Genomic DNA, 19,518 nt, shown 5'->3' on the forward strand with positions numbered 1-19,518 from the left:
ATTCCTTCTCAACATTTTGGGAGCAAAAAACACACAAGTTACAGAAAGCTCACAATATATTACAACTTGGAGGAATCTACAAGCAGCTTTACTCCCCCAATATCTGGGTAGGAACTCTGGTCTCCTTGCTTGGTCTTAGTTATACCCGTGAAGGAGGAATCATTTTGCACGGGAGTATGAATGCCTGCAAGATAAGGCTTAGGAAGTTTAGAAGACAATATTTTAATGTTCTGGCACACTGCTGTGCAACACAGAAATATTAGCTCACTTGTAATCTGATATTGAAGGAAGAGCACTGTGCTTTTACTAGAATAGACTCCAAGCATTCAGCTACGAGGAGAAATTAGACAACAAGGGTGATGTTCCCTCAATCTTTACAAGAAGGTTTTGGGATGATTTGGTCAAAAGGTATTAAAAGTTGTGGTTCTGGTCGCCGAGCTGGAAATTTGTGTTGCAAACATTTCGTCCCCTGTCTAGGTGACATCCTCAGTGCTTGGGAGCCTCCTGTGAAGCGCTTCTGTGATGTTTCCTCCGGCATTTGTAGTGGTTTGAATCTGCCGCTTCCGGTTGTCAGTCCCAGCTGTCTGTTGCAGTAGTCGTATATTGGGTCCAGGTCGATGTGGTTATTGATTGAATCTGTGGATGAGTGCCATGCCTCTGGGAATTCCCTGGCTGTTCTCTGATGGCTTGTCCTATAATAGTAGTGTTGTCCCAGTCAAATTCATGTTGCTTGTCATCTGCATGTGTGGCTACAAAGGATAGCTGGTCGTCTCGTTTCGTGGCTAGTTGATGTTCATGGATGCGGATCGTTAGCGGTCTTCCTGTTTGTCCTATGTAGTGTTTTGTGCAGTCCTTGCATGGGATTTTGTAGGACAAGCCAAACAGAGAACAACCAGGGAATTCCTAGAGGCATGGCACTCATCCACAGATTCAATCAATAAGCACATCGACCTGGACCCAATATACCGACCACTGCAACGGACAGCTGGAACTGACAACCGGAAGCGGCAGAGACAAGCCACTATAAATGCCGGAGGAAACATCACAGAAGCGCTTCACAGGAGACTCCCAAGCACTGAGGAGGTCACCTCGACAGGGGACGAAATGTCTGCAACACAAATTCCCAGCTTGGCGAACAGAACACAACAACGAGCACCCGAGCTACAAATCTTCTCACAAACTTTGAGGTATTAAATGATTGGGAGAAACTATTTCAACTAATTCAGAGACTAGGACTGAGAGGTATAAATCTTAATATATAAAACTTCCAGGAGAAAAGAAATGCTTCCTCAAAAGGGTCACAAAAGCTTGGAACTCCATCAAATGGCATTGGATCCCTGATCTACGGTTAACTTGAAAGTAGAAACTGTTAAATCACCAAAGGTATGGGCAAACACAGGCATGTGGAGTGAGGTCACAGATCAATGTCCTCAACAAATGGGGAGATGAGATTTCTATAATCAAATCCAGTTCCCCTATATGAATTTTATGAGGAAAAAAAATTATACTTACTCACATAATTGTCTGGTATATTTTTGTCTGAATTGGACAAGGTAATCAGCCAAGACGAGACCAGGTTTGGTTTGCAAGCAGAATCTGCACATTTGTGAAAATGGCAGCTGACAGAAAATACATCTTTGCAATGAAAAAAAGGGTACTGGACATGTTATATTGGAAGGAGGGAAAATTTATGTTAACTAAAGCATTTGCAGTGCTATCACATTACCTAATAATGGTACCTACAGCAGCCAAATAGCAAATGTGGAATCCTGCTTACACATGAAGTCTATGGCCAAGCCTAAATTCACATAGGTTAAATAAATTTAGTTTGATCTCAAACATGTCAATACAAGTTACAAAAACTTTTGTTACAGTCTACACATTACAAGTTAAGAATTGCACTCAAACATTTGTGATAACTTGCAAAAACAAAAAGCAAAACTCAAAAGCTTCACACTAAGTCAAACCTTAAACCATTCTTACGTCAGACTATCAACCCAACAGCTGAAATGTGAAACGTAGAAAAATTTTAACAATTTGAAATCACATTCCAAGTCAAAATGTTTTGGCTGTAAAACCTTTAACTCTAACTGCCTACAATGTTTTTACTGTAACTACATTTTGCAAAGTGGACTATAAATCTAAGCCATAGCTACAGCAAGTAGTCAAACAATTTATAAGAACAAAAACTAACCCATGCAAAAACAACTTTAGTTGCAAACTGTCCACTTAAGTGAATGGGCAAGTTTTTTCATTCCCACCCCTTCACACAGCTCATGTGCCAATTACTAAAATAGCTTTGATTTAAGAAACCTATTTATCTACTCAACCTGTTCAGTTGAGTAGGTGGGACATGAACCCAGCCCTCCCAGTCCGAGGCTAAGAAAATCTCTGAACTGGTTGATTAGAAAAATAAGTCTAAACTACTGCTTAGGGCAATAGTGGGGCTGAGCCATGAGGCCTGGGTTCAAGTCTCACCTACTTCAGGTGTCTGTAATAACATCTCTGAACAGGATGATTACAAAATAGCCAAGCTTTATCTTACGATCCTACCCCTTCAATATTTATAGCAATAGCTGGTTACAGAGTTTCATTAATAATGCCAAAGTCACAGGTTCTATTCCCATTCTGGCCAATGTTTGTGATTTCTAGCCAGAATGAATTCAAGGGCTCTTGTAGTGCAATAGTAGCATCCCTACCTCTCTGAGCCAGAAGGCCTGGGTTCAAGCCCCAGACATGACAAAAGTTAATTAGAAATAGCAGAGGGGAGCACTTTGGGACCACTGATCATAATTTACTTGTTTAAAAATAGTTATGGAAAAGGATAGTCCTTATATTAAAAAAAAGTTAGTTCTTTAGTTCTACAGTTCTTTCTACAGAAATAAACTACATTTTAATGGATTTAGACAGGAACTATCAAGAGTTGGAGTCCCTTTACCTGTGAAAAGTCTACAACTGGCAAATGGGAGGCTTTCTAAAATGAGATAGCGAGTTCAGAGGCATTATGTTCCTATTAGAGTGAAGGGGAAGGCTAGTAAGAATAGGTAACAAAGAATAAACAAAGATATTGACGCTCTGGTTAAGAAGAAGTTGTAATCCTACATTAGGTGCAGATAACTGGGATCAAATTAATCTCTTGAAGAGTAGAAGGGTTGTAGAGATATTCTTAAACCAGCAATTAGGGGGGAAAAAAGGAGATGAGATAGCCCTGGCTCATAAGGTTAAGGATAATCCAAAGAGATTCGACAAAATATATTAAGAGCAAAAGAGCAGCTAGTTAGAGAATAACAATCAACAAGGTTGTCTATGTGTGGAATCACAGGAGATCAGAGACATAAGCAAATATAGTGTCAGTTTTTACTCTGGATGAAGAAACAGAGGCGATGGAACTCAGGAAAATAAATATTTATGTCTTGAAAACAATCTACATTACAGAAGAGGAAGGGCAGGATGCCTTAAAAACGAAGGTGGATAAATATCCAGACCTGATCATGCATCCCAGGTTGAGTGAATTTAGGGATATAATTGCAGTGCTCCCTAACAGACAAATCTGTATCAGCTACAACCATGAAGGCCTGGAAGGTGGAAAATGTTGTGCCTTTATTTATGAAAGACTGTTAGGGAACTACAGAACTGCAAGTCTGACCAGCAGTGGAGAAGTTGTTGGAGGGAATTCCAAGAGATAGGATTTACATGCATTTGGAGAGGCAAGGACTGATTAGAGACAGACACCATGGCTTCATGCATGGCAACCTCACAATTGATTTTTTTTTTCAGGACGTAACCAACAAGATTGATGAGAGCAGAGAGTGGTAGATGTTGTCTACATGGACTATAGTAAAGCCGTTGACAAGGTTCCACATGGTAGACTAATTAGTAAAGTTTGATCACTTGCCCACTAGTTATAAAATTGGCTTGACAGGAGGCGACAGGTGGTGGTGGAGGGTTGTTTTTCAGATTGGAGGCCTGGAACCAGTGGTGTTCCACAAGGATTGATGCTAGGTCGACTGAAATATTATACAAATGACAAGTAACAATGAGAATTTAGGAGGCAAGTTAGTAGGTTTGCAGATGACACCAAAATTGGTGGTTTAGTTGACAATGAAGGTTATCTCAGATTACAAAAGGGATCTTGCTCAATCGGGCCAATGGACTGAGGAGTGACAGATGGACTTTAATTTGGATAAATGTGAGGTTTTGCATATCGGTAAAACAAACAAAGGCAGGACTTATACAATTAATGATAGAACCTTGAGGTACTGTTGTCAAATACAGACCTAGGGATTCAGGTACATATTTCTTTGAAAGTTGCATCAAAAGATAGACATCATGGTTAAGAAGGCATTTAGCATACATGCCTTCAGTGCTCAGACCATTGAATATAGGAGTTGGAATGTCATGTTCAGGCCATACAGGATGTTGGGCCACTTTTGGAGTTTAGTGTACAATTCTGGTTACCGTGCTAGAAGAACAAAGTTATTAAATTGGAGAGGTTTCAGAAAAGAAAATATTTTTCAGGATGTTGCTGGGAATGGAAGGTTTGAGATATACAAATAGGCTGTGGTTTTTTTTTCCCACTGGAGCATAAAAAGGTTGAAGGGTGACCTTATAGAGGTTTATAAAATCATGAGGGACATACATTCATTCGCAAAGGTCTTTTCCTGAGGGTAGGGGAATGCAAAATTAGAGGGCATAATTTTCAGGTGAGGTGAGAGAAGACTTAAAAAAAAAAGGAACCTGAGGGGCAACTTTTTCTACCTTGAGGGTAATTCACCTGTTGAAAAATGTGTTGCTGGAAAAGCGCAGCAGGTCAGGCAGCATCCAAGGAGCAGGAAAATCGACGTTTCGGGCATAAGCCCTTCTTCAGGAAGAAGGGCTTATGCCCGAAACACCGATTCTTCTGCTCCTTGGATGCTGCCTGACCTGCTGCGCTTTTCCAGCAACACATTTTTCAGCTCTGATCTCCAGCATCTGCAGTCCTCATTTTCTCCTAGGTAATTCAGCTGTGGAATGAACTGCCAGAGAAAGTGGTAAAAGCAGGTACAACACTTATAAAGGTCATTCAGAAATTTATCTGAATAGGAAAGATTTAGTGGAATATAGTCCTAATGCAGCCAAGTGGGTCTAGTTTAGTTTGACAAACTTGGTCAGCATGAACAAACTGGATGAAAAGGGTCTGTTTCCATGCTGTATTACTCTACTACTTAGGAGGTTCTTGTGGTGCATTGGTAGCATCCCTACATCGGATTCAGGGGACACAGTTTCAAGTCCTACCTGCTCTGGAGGTATGTTATAACACCGTGGGGCAGCACAGTGGCCCAGTAGTTAGCACAGCTGCCTCACAGCACCATGGTCCCAGGTTCGATTCCAACCTCAGGCAACTGTGTGTGGAGTTTGCATATGCTCCCTATCTCTGCATGGGTTTCCTCCCACAGTCCAAAGATGTGCAGGTCAGGTGAATTGGCCATGCTAGTGTTAGGTGCATTAGGCAGAGGGAAATGGGCCTGGATGGGTTACTCTTTGGAGGGTCGGTGTGGACTTGTTGGACCTAAGGGCCTGTTTCCATACTGTTGGGAGTCTAATCTCTGAACTGATTGATGGGAAATCCCCCATCTCCTGCTTGTGTGTCATTTAGCACAGTGATAGTATCCTTGCCACTCCAGGTGTGCTCCCTCGAGTTTCACTTCACCACAGCATATTCCCAATGGAAGTACCACAAACTGCTTTCCTGAAATGAGCCTTCTCAATTTGTCAGTCACAGGCCATTATCTCTCATGGAGGTGATAGGTATGTTGGACCTCTTCAGGAATGCTTTTAGAAGAAACCCTTTAGGATTGTCCTATCGTCCCAGGAAATTCTTGCCTTGATTCAGTTTCAAGTAGAGGCGTTGCTTCAGGAGTCTGCTGACAGGCACACTAACAAGCACATCCAGCAGAGTTAGTTTAGATCTATTAGCACCTTGATGCTGGGCAAGTAGGCTTGCAAGAGGATATAGCTTTGGACCAACTTTCTTGCCAAGACACTGAGGGAGCTTCTTCTTCAGTTTTCAGTCTCCTATATGCATTCATCTAAAACACCAAATTATACACAAGTACAGGAATCAATGGAGCTTAGTGAAGCAGAACCTTACTCTCCTGATCCTCAAATACACACTTTTCTGTTTCCAGCTGAAGGCAGAGTTAGCACATTGAAGGTGTTGAATTGTCATAACTTTGGTTGTGTGTCACGAGAAGGCTCCAAAGATGTGCAAAATGGTTCACATTTTCCATGATTATCATGTTGACCTTAAATCAAATAATCAAGGGAAGCATTCCGCTATGGGAGACGAATGAGAACATTAGCTTTCTGATGTTTTCGGTTTCATGTACGCTTCAATGATTTAGCTGACAATGAAATGGATCACAGATTGAGTGATGCACACAATGATAACTTGCATACTGTAGCTGTTGGTTATGGATTAAAGATGGTTTGTTCTGAACAGTTTCCTTTCCAGTCAGAAAATCATCTCCACTGCTTTGTGGTAGTTTGCGAGAGATGTGGTATTGCAGCAAGAAAAATGCAGGAGAGAATTAGTTGAATGACAGCCTTACTTGACCTTCATTTTCACTGAATGAGTATTTGTGGTGGTCCATTGAGGATTATAGCTCACAAAACATTGTGGAGTAGCTGAGGAAGGTGACAAATTTGAGCACGGTATTCCATCAGCCTTCATGGTCAAGAGAATACAAGAGAAGACTTGTAAGCAAAAGGTAGGTCAAGAACAAGAACATTTGAACCCTTTAAAATATGTCCCAATATTAATCAATACCTGTTTAAAGTATGCTTTGAACATTTTCCAAAAAGGTGAAACATTGAACACATTCATCAACCTTTGCATGAAATAATTCTCTCTGGCAATTATCTAATTTAAATTTATTTTTCACTAGTTTATGAATTAATACTTACAATCCATTATATGGAGTCAAAAGTAATATTCTGAACATATCTAACCCAATAGTGAAGAATTTCACAGAATGATAACAAATTCACAAAGTCAGTACTATTTGTCTCAACTACCAAATTTCAGCCTTTCATTCATTAGTGTGAGCAATTGAAAACCAAACACCCTGAACTCCACAAAACCTTTGGAACCCATCACAACAGCACAAACACAAGCCAGTGACTATGAAGCCACATGCATAGGATGAGTAGCTACATGATAACCATTATCCTTCCAATAATCTGGTATATGAAATTTACTGACTAAAGGAAGAAAACCAGAAATCATTCAAGAACAATAATCTGCATTTAATGTCAGATGAAATCAAACAGACTATATTTTTAAAGACATTAGGAAACTCCTAGACTGTCAAGAACAAAATTCAGAACAAAGTCTAATTTGTGCTTCAAACCAGAGTTGTAAATAATCCAGCAGGTTATATGACAGCAGACTCATCTGTGAAAAAGTCTCATAATTCACTTCCACGTATTTAGGTTTCAAGCTTACACATGAAAATCGAGACACTATTTCACATAAATACCAACGTGTTTTTTTTTAAACTGTAGTGGTAAGAAAGCATCTTCGATTTGAATTATGCCCTGAATAATTCACTGCGAGGGGCTGTTTGTTACCACAGCAACCTCCCAAACGGCAATGTGGAAAACTATATTTTGTCATTACATCGCCTTATTTGTGAAGCGACAAAGCGATCAGTAACATCTGCACAACTAGCAAGTAATTCGAGCAGTCTATACAGTTCATAAATTCCCCTTTATTGACACCATACCAACCAATTCATAAGAGTATAAGGCGCGGACTGTGCTAATCCTGAGTATATACATTGCCTTGTTTTTTGTAGTTTCAGGCAATCAAGGAATAGAGTCTAATTTGCATAAAAAAGAACATTATCTGGTTTCATTTTCTCTTGGGGCTGTATGTTACATATTTTAAAAATATAATGTAGATGACATCCCCATACTCGCAAACGCCACAAAAAATGCGCTTTTGTTACAAAATAAGACGCACCCCAAGTTCAAACATCACCCATCAATTTCACAGGTTATAAAACTCCACGTGACTACCTGTTGCTCACATTCCACAATCATATGATCTCCTCGGTAATCATTAAACATTTGCAGCAGCCAGTAGTAAATCCCACTTTCCGATTAACCTTTATACTTTCACTTGAAGTATGAAATAAAAATGCCTTTTTTAAAAAATAAAGATATACAAAAGCAAACAACAGATCACTGAAACAAAACAGGTGGATTTGAGGCAAAGTGGGATCTCCCAACTCATTCACCTGCTCGCAGGCTTAGAAATTTGCAGTAAAATTCAACATGAAGCACCGACACAACACTCACTTAATGAAGTAGCTCGCTCCTTCCTCAGTGAAGCCTTCCTCCCATCCCCGAGGTAGATCTGGAAATAAAGAGATGGAACCAGAGAAAAAGAGAGAAAAAAAACCCAATCAGCGGCTGAAACTTTGGACCTTTGCGCCTGTCTCAATTACACAGAGATAAACAGGAGCTGACCGCTCAAACAAAAGTTACTAAAGTCTCACTCGACCCACCTGATCGGATCATATGGCCGGAGTTGACAGGTTCACCAGTTCGTGGATGTAACCAAGTGGTGGTTCGTGTTTGATCGCTGCGGGAAACAAAACAAAGAAAGGGGATACACACAGACAACAAAAATAAACCTGTAATTCCAAACAACTCGAAATCGCTGAGCGCTTGAAAGCCACAAGAATGTTTGAAAGTTGCTCTGGGTGAACATACTCAATGAAAAATATCCGCCCATCCTCACAGACCCCGTAAGACCAGTGAACAGGTAGCGTCTCCCGCCTCAATTCCGCCGCCATGATCCTGGCATGAAAACTCAGTCCGTCTCAATGGTCTCCCGGATTATCGGCCCTTGATCAAGGACGCGCCGGGATTAAAGGAACAAACTCGGCTTTGTGCCCGCCGACGGAAAATGACAACTCAAAGGAAAGCTCAATCCCTTTAACAGAGGCACAAGGGCTGATTAACGCGTCAGCTGCCCGGGGAGGGAAGGAGGTGGAAACCTATTCTGATAAAGAACAATTCCTCATTATACAGTCATTCCGTAACATTGAATATGGCTTGCTTGTTACTAGATACGTTGCAGAAAATAATCAAAAGATTTTCAATCTGATCACATTTCAATTTGTTTTTTATCAACCGCAGCTACAATTTATAACAGGATGGATATTGATTTTTTTGTGTGCTTGTCGCTCTCCAGAACATTATTTCTTTTAAAAAGTTTGGAGAATGATATTAAAACTATTTACCCTCTTGTATCGTGGTTGAAATGGTCTTTGTTCGGAACACCGACTGTAGGATGATCAAACCTCCGGGAATATCCAATTCTCCAGGAATATTCAGGACACTGCTACCAGCCGAATATGGGAGAATGAAAATAGGTCACTGCATTTTTTTAAAAATCTTTCAACGCTGTTGATTAAATTGAGTCTATATGATCTGGAGTCGCGAAGAATGAGAGGTGATTGGTTTGAAAATGTAATTTTCTAAAGGGGAACCTTCACAGTCACGGAGAGGTTGGTTAGCGAATCTAGAACACATGGCACAGGTTCACAATGAAAATAATGTAGAACAGAAACAGACATTGTTGGAAAAACCCAAGAATAGAAGTTGTGTTCTGAAGAGGGGCCACTGGACCCGAAACGTTAATTCTGCTTTCTCTCCAAAAAGGCTGCCAGACCTGCAGAGTTTTTCCAGCAATTTCTGGATTTCTTTCTGATTTCTAACATCCGAAGTTCTTTCGGTTTTTGTTAATGTAGGATTGGGCTGGGGAGACATTTCTTCACTCATATCATTGTGTATTTATGGAATTCTCTAATCCCAGAGGGCTGTGGGTGCATATATATTTTGAGATATTTTAATGTTGAAACGAATATCTTTTTGATTTTTCCAGGAATAATGAGATATAGGAAGTGGTGAAAAGGTAGAGTTGAAGACAAAGATTAGGCATGAACGCTGTAGCGTTTACTACTGCACCTATTTCATTAAATAACATTTCTGTTTCTGAGATTTGAGTTATTGGAGATACGGAGCATGGGCTGTAATGAAACGTCCTGGAATATTTTCAATTTGAACGAGCAACATTTACACCTTGCCCCTTCACCATTTCCCCCAATCCCAACCTTTCTTATAACTCTATTCCAGAGCTATGTATTTTTCCTTTACAGTGGCTAACAAATCCAATCCTTCTGAATCTCTGCCCATAACCTTTGCCCATGAAAAGGAACAGCACAATAAACAGTGATAGATGAGCAATGCATCAACATTTTGCCACAAACCACAACAGTACCAAAGTCAGTGACATTAAATATACCAGCCCAGAACAAATCATTAAAAGTCCATTTTGTAAAATCTATCCAATTTAAATAAGTCAAAAAGTTTGAAATTAATTTTGTTGCCTTCCCTATTGAAACTCAAATACAGTGAAAAGGCTGCTAGAAAGCAATGTAGCTGAAACAGACAAAAACAGAAATTCCTTGAGAAACTCAGCAGGTTTGACAGAATCTGTAGAAAGAAAATGGTTAATGTTCAAGTCATAGAGTCACAGAGATGTACAGCATTGAAACAGACCCTCCGGACCAATCAACCACACCGCTGCGTGGCCCAACATTTCAACTCCCCCTCCCACTCTGCCGAGGACATGGAGGTCCTGGGCCTCCTTCACCGCCGCTCCCTCACCACCAGACGCCTGGAGGAAGAACGCCTTATCTTCCGCCTCGGAACACTTCAACCCCAGGGCATCAATGTGGACTTCAACACTTTCCTCATTTCCCCTTCCCCCACCTCACCCTAGTTCTAACCTTCCAGCTCAGTAACTGTCCCCATGACTTGTCCGGACTTGTCCTACCTGCCTATCTCCTTTTCCACCTATCCACTCCACCCTCTCCTCCTTGACCTATCACCTTCATCCCCTCCCCCACTCACCCATTGTACTCTATGCTACTTTCTCTCCACCCCCACCCTCCTATAGCTTATCTCTCCACGCTTCAGGCTCACTGCCTTTATTCCTGATGAAGGGCTTTTGCCCGAAACGTCAATTTCGAAGCTACTTGGATGCTGCCTGAACTACTGTGCTCTTCCAGCACCACTAATCCAGAATCTGGTTTCCAGCATCTGCAGTCATTGTTTTTACCTCCGGTTCAACCTGTCCATGCCGACCAGATATCCCAACCCAATCTAGTCCCACCTGCCAGCACCCGGCCCATATCCCTCCAAACCCTTCCTATTCATATACCCATCCAAATGCCTCTTAAATGCTGCATTTGTACCAGCCTCCACCACTTCCTCTGGCAGCTCATTCCATACACGTACCACCCTCTGCATGAAAAAGTTGCCCCTTAGGTCTCTTTTATATCTTTCCCCTCTCACCCTAAACCTATGCCCTCTAGTTCTGGACTCCCCAACCCCAGGGAAAAGACTTTGTCTATTTATCCTATCCATGCCCCTCATAATTTTCTAAACCTCTATAAGGTCACCCCTCAGCCTCCGATGCTCCAGGGAAAACAGCCACAGCCTGTTCAGCTTCTCCCTGTAGCTCAGATCCTCCAACCCTGGCAACATCCTTGTAAATCTTTTCTGAACCCTTTCAAGTTTCACAACATCTTTCCAATAGGAAGGAGACCAGAATTGCATGCAATATTCCAACAGTGGCCTAACCAATGTCTTGTAGAGCCGCAACATGACCTCCCAACTCCTGTACTCAATACTGTGACCAATAAAGGAAAGCATACCAAATGCCTTCTTCACTATCCTATCTGCTTGTGACTCAACTTTCAAGGAGCTATGAACCTGCACTCCAAGGTCTCTTTGTTCAGTAACACCCCCTAGGACCTTACCATTAAGTGTATAAATCCTGCTAAGATTTGCTTTCCCAAAATGCAGCACCTCACATTTATCTGAATTAAACTCCATCTGCCACTTCTCAGCCCATTGTCCAGAGACTCAAAGAGTCTCCAGAGATACTGCCAAACTTGATAAGTTTCTCCAGTAAATTCTGTTTTTTTGTTGTTTCAGGTCTCCAATATCCGCAGTTCTTTGTTTTATATAATCAAATAGCTAATTGATAAAGGAATTAGGGCAGCACAGTGGCTCAGTGGTTAGCACTGCTGCCTCACAGCACCAGGGTCCCAGGTTCGATTGGAGTTTGCACATTCTCCCTGTGTCTGCGTGGGTTTCCTTCGGGTGCTCCGGTTTCCTCCCACAGTCCAAAGATGTGCAGGTCAGGTGAATTGGTCATGCTAAATTGCCCCATCGTGTTAGGTCAATTAGCCAGAGGGAAATGGGTCTGGGTGGGTTACTCTTCAGAGGGTTGGTGTGGACTGGTTAGACCGAAGGGCCTGTTTCCACACTGTAGGGAATCTAATCTAAAACTGGAACATTTATGAGAAATTCAAGTTCTATATGAAGAAGGGAGATCTTCACCCCATATATAATTTTTTCTAAGATATCCATCTGGTATAAGTCTAGAAAACATTAACAAAATGATTAAGTTTCAGTTTGAACCACTCGGCACTGGACTTGGATATTTTATGACAAATTAGAAATTAATTTGTCCTAAGTAAACATCTGTTCTGACATTCACTTTTAGAGCAAAATCAAATCATGACCAAAGTGTCTCCATTCTTTACATTCTTACATGTTATAAATCAGAGCCTCCAAGGACAATAGGGATATGGTTAACAGTTATATCTACAAGTGGAACCTTAGACTCTCAGACTTGCCATTAATTTCCACCATCTTGGAAATACTGTGGATAGTCAAGGGCTGAGCATTGTGCAACAAGAGGAAGCTGGTAAAGGCTATTTATCTTACAGATATTTAGCCACAGTCCAATTTTCTCACATCTCTATGAATTAACAATAGTTTGGAGCTTGGCCTCTGACACAAGAGCTGTCTTACTACTGCAGCACAATGACAGCTTTTTTTCTGGATTGGAGATGACAAATGTCAAACAGTTCATATAGATTAGCTCCACAAAAAACAGGGAGCTTCATGGAGACAATGTGGAATTTTGCAGTGACGAAAATAGAGAAGATTGTCAGTCAACAATACAGCCTTGTTTGACTCTGGTTTACACCAATGTTGGTTATGCCAATGGATCTGTTGATGAGGATCACAGTTTACATGTCCTTGAGCAGCAGGAGAAAGATGGTGATGAACTTCCATGGTCAGCAAAACTAAAAGAGAATGCTTCATAATCTCTCCCAATTGAAAGAGTCAAAAGCTTTTATGTGCTCAATAGCAGCCATGTATTGTTGCTGCTGCTTTCTGCATGTTTCTTCTGGTGAAGATCATACCCATAGTGCCTCTCAATGGACATACTCTGCATTGTGACACCGAGAGGAGATCTCCAACCACTAGTAAGAGGCAATCCAATAGCAAAATGGGCACTCCATTATCATGGGTTCGATCAAGGCAACATCTCCAGTATCAGGTGTACAGTTGCTGTCGTCATTGAGCGGATCAAATCATCTGCATGCCTGATATAAAATACATAGCTCTCTACTCTGAGCTTCATCATGGCAAATAGTTATTAAGAGGGCAGAGGAACTAATTCAAGGACATCTTCAAAGTATCCCTGAACAAACATCTCTACGTTGTCATGGGAATCCCTTGCTGAAAACCATGCAAAATAGAAAAGAAGTATCAGAAAGGGTGCCAATCATTTTGAGTATCTCGAAAAGGCCCAGGAAGAGGCCAATGCAAACAGGGAAGACAGAATAAAGACGCAATAAGCTATGAGATTGAGAGTGAACACTGCTGTGAGTGCAGGGCAGCACAGTGGCTTAGTGGTTAGCTCTGCTGCCTCACAACACCAGGGACCCAGGTTTGATTCCAGCCCAGGGTGACTGGCTTTGTGGAGCTTGCAAGTTCTCCCTGTGTCTGTACGGGACTACTCCAGTTTCCAGTGGCAGTCCAAAGATGTGCAGATTAAGTGGATTGGCCAGAGTAAATTGTTCATATTGTTGAGAGATATGCAGGCTAGATGGACTATCCGTGGTCGACCTGAGGTTATGGGGATAGGATAAGGTAGGGTGCCAGGTTTGGTCCTGAGAGGGGTGGTGCAGACTTGATTGGCTAAGTGGCCTCTTTCTGCACTGTAGAGATTCAAGAAGGTAAATAAGAGATTGCAAAGGATATCTTGTTGAGTGGAAAAGCATATAACCTTATTCATCAATTGATAGAGCTAAATCCATAACTATACTAAGGATACAGGAGCTACATAAACTTTATGTTGGGGAAAAATATAGCTTTTCCTATAGAAACTACATTGATAGCCAAAGTTTTCAGACAGTAGAACAAATGCTGTATGCTTCCATGTTCTTGGAGAGTCATAGAGTCAAAGAAGTACAGCACATAAGCAAACCCTTCAGTCCAACTGGTCCTTGCCACTCAGATATCCCAACCCAATCTTGTCCCACTTGCTAGCGCCCGGTCCATATCCCTCCAAACCCTTCCAATTCATATACCCATCCAAATGCCTCTTAAATGTTGTAATTGTACCAGCCTCCACCACTTCCTCTGGCAGCTCGTACCACCCTCTGTGTGAAAAGGTTCCCACTTAGGTCTCTTTTATATCTTTCCACTCTCACCCTGAATCTATGCCCTCTAGTTCTGGACTCCCCCACCCCAGGGAAAAGATTTTGTCTATTTATCCTGTCCATGCCCCTCATGATTTTATAAACCTCTGTAAGGTCACCCCTCAGTCTCCGACCCTCCAGGAAAAACAGCCCCATTCTATTCAAATTCTCCCTCTAGCTCAACTCCTCCAACCCTGGCAACGTCCTTGCAAATCTTTTCTGAACCCTTTCAAGTTTCACAACATCTTTCCGATAGGAAGGAGACCAGAATTGTGTGCAATATTCCACAAGTGGCCTAATCATGCCACAATTTGACCTCCCAACTCCTGTACTCAATACTGTGACCAATAAAGGAAAGAGTACCAAATGTCTTCTTTACTATCCTATCAACCTGTGACTCTACTTTCAAGGAGCTATGAACCTGCACTCCAAGGTCTCTTTGTTCAGTGGACCTTATCATTAAGTGTAGAAGTCCTGCTAAGCTTTGCTTTCCCAAAATGCAGCACCTCCCATTTATCTAATTTAACCTCCATCTGCCATTCCTCAGCCCATTGGCCCATCTGATCAAGATCCCATTTTAATCTGAGGTAACCTGCTTCCCTGTCCACTAAACCTCCAATTTTGGTATCATCTGCAAACTTACTCATTATCCTTCTTATGCTCACACCAAAGTCATTTATATAAATGAAAAAAAGTAGTGGACCAGCACTGATCCATGTGGCACTCCACTGGTCACAGGCCTCCAGTCTAAAAAACAATCCTCCACCACCACCCTCCATCTTCTACCTTCAAGCCAGTTCTGTATCCAAATGGCTAGTTCTCCCTGTATACCATGAGATCTAACCTTGCTAACTAGTCTCCCATGGGAAACCTTGTTGAACACCCTACTGAAGTCCATATAGATCACATCTACTACTCTACTCTCATCAATCCTCTTTGTTACTTCTTCAAAAAACTCTCTCAAGTTTGTGAGACATGATTTCCCACGCATAAACCATGTTGACTACCCATAATTGGTCCTTGCCTTTCCAAATACATTTACATCCTGTCTCAAAGGATTCCCTCCAACAACCTATCCACCACTGACATCAGGCTCACCGGTCTATAGTTCTGTGGCTTGTCCTTGCCACCTTTATTAAATAAACCATTTTAGCCAACCTCCAGTCTTCCGGCACGTCACCTGTGACTATCGATGATACAAATATTGCAACAAGAGGCCCAGCAATCACTTCCCTAACTTCCCACAGATTTCTAGGTACACCTGATCAGGTCCTGGGGACTTATCCACTTTTATCCGTTTCAAGATATCCAACACTTCCTCCTCTATAATATGGACATTTTTCAAGATGTCACCATCTATTTCCCTACATGCTATACGTTCCATGTCGTTTTCCACAGTAAAATACTCATTTACTATCTCCCCCATCTCCTGGGACTCCACGAAAAGGCTGCCTTGCTGATCACTGAGGGACCCTATTCTCTCCCTAGTTACCCTTATGTCCTTAATGTATTCATAAAAACCCTTTGAATTCTCCTTAACTCTATTTGCCAAAGTTATCTTATGTCACCTTTTTCCCCTCCTGATTTCCCTCTTAAGTACACTCATACTGCCTTTATACTCTTCTAAGGATTCACTCTATCTATCCTGTCTATTACCTGACTCATGCTTCCTTCTTTTTCTTAACCAAACCTTCAATTTCTTCAGTCATCCAGCATTCCCTGTACCTACCAACATTTCCTTTCACTCCAACAGGAGTATACTGTCTCTGGACTCTCATTATCTCATTTCTGAAGGCTTCCAAATTTACAGCTGTCCCTTTACCTGTGAACATTTGCTCCCAATCAGCTTTTGAAAGTTCTTGCCTCATACCATCAAAATTGGTTTTTCTCCAATTTAGAACTTAAATTTTTAGACCTGGACTATCCTTTTCCAACGCTATTTTAAAACTAATAGGATTATGGTCACTGACCCCAAAGTGCTCCCCCACATTGACACCTCGGTAACCTGTCCTGCCTTATTTCCCAAGAGTAGGTCAAGTTTTGCACCATCTCTGGTAGGTAACTTCTCAGAAACCTACCAAGTAGTACAGGGGAATTCTAAAACTTTACAGGTAAAGATGAAAGAAAGGACAAATAAAATATGCTGCAGTCTGAACACTTCACAGAATCATAGAAATATTATGGCATAGAAGGAGGCCACTTGGAGGCCACTTGGTCCATCGTGTCTGCACCAGCTCATTAAACAAGCATCAATATGTATTGCCAATCTCCTGTTTTTTTCTGCATACACTTGCACATTATTTATAGTCAAAGATCACAAAACACCAGATTATAGTTCAACAGGTTTATTTAGAAGTACAAGCTTTCAGAGCACTGTTCCTTTGTCAGGTAGCTGGTGGAGTAGGATCATAGGACACAGAATTTATAGCAAAAGAACATAGTGCCATGCAGTGATGCGATATATTGAATAGGAGGAGCAATGGTCCAAAAGCTTGTACTTCCAAATAAACCTGTTGGACGATAACCTGGTGTTGTGTGAATTTTTGACTTTGTCCAACCCAGTCCAACATCGGCAACTCCACAACATTATTTATATTCAAAGAATCATCCAATTCCCTCTTCAATGCCTCAATTGAACCTGTCTCCTCCACATTTCCAGGCAGTGCATTCCATACCCTAACTACACGCTAACTGAAAAAAGGTTTTTTCTCAATTCACCCTACCTTCTTTTCCAGATTTCTTTAAATCTATGTCCTCTCTTTCTTGTATAATTTATGAGTGGATAAAACTTCTCTCTGTGCACTTTATCCAATCAACTCATGATTTTGAAAGCCTCTATCAGATCTCCTTTCAACATTTTTCTTTCCAAGGAGGACAGTCCCAACTACTTCAATCAATCCTCAAAACTGAACTTCCTCATCCCTAGAATTATTCTTATAAATCATTCTTGCATTTCTCCAATATGTTCTCATCTTTCCTATGACATGGCTATCCCTAACCCTAACCCTATTGCAGGTGAGAACTGTATACAATACTGTGAGCTCTTATAAGTATCTTACATATGTTCAACATCACATCCTTGGTCTTGTACCCCATTCCCTTATTAATAAAACCAAGGATTTTGAACTCCTTACTTACTCATCTTTCTACATATCCTGCCACTTTATTCCTACCAAAATGCATTACGTGTCAAAATATAACTCATTTGTCACCCATATATCCACTGCACCAACTTGTCTATGTCCTTCTAAAGTTCTACACTGTTCTCCTCACAACTTACAAATTATTTCAAGCTTTGTATCATCTGCAACCTTGGAAATTGTCCCCTGCATTCCAAGAGTGAGATCGGTAATATGTGGTAAGGGTCCACCCTGGGAAGCACCACAATCCCTCTTACAAACTGAAAATTATATACCGACCATTATTCTCTGTTTCCTATTGTTGAGTCAAATTATTTAATGAGCTATATGTTTTCTCACAAGTCTGCCACGTGGTATTGTATCTGAAAGTCCCAGTACACCATATCAATGAAAATTATCTTCATCGAGCTTTTCTGTTACCTATTCAAAAAATACAAACAAATTAGTTAAACATGATTTCCCCATTAGAAATCCATGTTGACACTTCCTAATCAACCTGCCTTTTTTTATGTAACTGGTAAATCTATCCAAAATAATTGTCTCTGGAAACTTTCTCACCACTGAAGTTAAACTGACTGGTCTGTAATTGTTGGACTTATCCTTACAATCTTTCTTAAACTGTAATGTTTGCAATTTTCCAGTTTTTAGGCACTTCCCCTGAGTCTAGGAAGGACTGAAAGATTGTGATCCCAACAATTCCCACTCTCACTATCTTCAAAATCCTTGGATGTGTTTCATCTTGCCAACTTTAAGCACTAACAGTCTATCCAACACTTCCACCCTACCAAATTTGAATACTTCTGGCAACAAAGCATCCTCCTCTTTCACCACAGCCTGGCTAGCATCTCTCTTTGGCAAACATAGATGCAAAATATTCATTTAAAATGTCAGTCAAGTCTCCTGCCTCCAGATGTAAATCTCTTTTTTGGTCCCTAATCAGCCATACTATCCTTTTAGCAGCCCTTTATTATTTTTATGACCACAAAGGCTTTGGGAAACCTCTATGTTGGCTGCCTGTATTTTCTCATAATTCCTCTTCCCTTATTTGCTTTCTCAGCTTCCCTCTTGATCTTTGATATTCCTCTTGGTTCTCAACTAGATTTTCTACATGTCACAGCCGTAAATAAACTTTTTATTCCCTCACCAGTCCTACTCTTTTCGCCATCCAGTTTCAGGTGTCAGGTTCAAACAGGAGAAGACGTTCTGGACATAAGTTTACTTGCTGAGCTGGAAGGTTTGTTTTCAGACATTTCATCACCATACTAGGTAACATCATTAGTGAACCTCCAGTGAAGCACTGGTGGTGTGGCCCGCTTTTTATTTGTGTGATTAGGTTTCCTTGGGTTGGTGATGTCATTTCCTGTGGTGATGTCAATTCCTTTTTTTCTCTCGGGGGTGATAAATGGTCAAGTCAATGTATTTGTTGATAGAGTTCTGGTTGGAATGCCATGCTTGTAGGAATTCTCGTGCATGTTCTGTTTGACTTGTCTTAGGATGGATATGTTGTCCCAGTTGAAGTGTTGTCCTTCTTCATCTGAATGTAAAGATACTAATGAGAATGGTTCTCAACATCAACTAACTATAAAAAGACATGACCTATTCCATAGTCACATACTTAGTAAAAACTAATGAGGTCACCGACAGAATTTAAGGACAACTGTACAAATAAACCAGGGTATACTTTGGCCAGGAATGATGTGGATGTAGGGAAATCTACACCATTAAACAACATCCTTATCATCTAAGTCTGATGA

At 41.0% G+C, this 19,518-nt stretch overlaps 1 protein-coding gene across 7 annotated transcripts in view; it reads right to left on the bottom strand.

Moving 5' to 3' along the window:
* plekha7b (pleckstrin homology domain containing, family A member 7b) overlaps positions 1-8,952 on the bottom strand; it is a 463,115-nt gene extending 454,163 nt beyond the window's left edge. For 5 of the 7 annotated variants that reach the window (XM_072592385.1, XM_072592389.1, XM_072592386.1 and 2 more), the window contains exons 1-3: positions 8,761-8,952; positions 8,553-8,629; positions 8,344-8,401 (exon numbers count right to left, since the gene is read on the bottom strand). In XM_072592385.1, coding sequence (XP_072448486.1) covers positions 8,344-8,401; positions 8,553-8,629; positions 8,761-8,843 — 218 coding nt within the window. In that variant the 5' untranslated portion in view covers positions 8,844-8,952. The remainder of the gene's footprint in view (positions 1-8,343; positions 8,402-8,552; positions 8,630-8,760) is intronic. The other 2 variants (XM_072592391.1, XM_072592390.1) reach the window with 1 other exon arrangement.
* Between the last annotated feature and the right edge of the window lie 10,566 nt (positions 8,953-19,518).

This window comes from Chiloscyllium punctatum, chromosome 22, assembly GCF_047496795.1.
Source record: "Chiloscyllium punctatum isolate Juve2018m chromosome 22, sChiPun1.3, whole genome shotgun sequence".
Classification (NCBI taxonomy): Eukaryota; Metazoa; Chordata; class Chondrichthyes; order Orectolobiformes; family Hemiscylliidae; genus Chiloscyllium; species Chiloscyllium punctatum.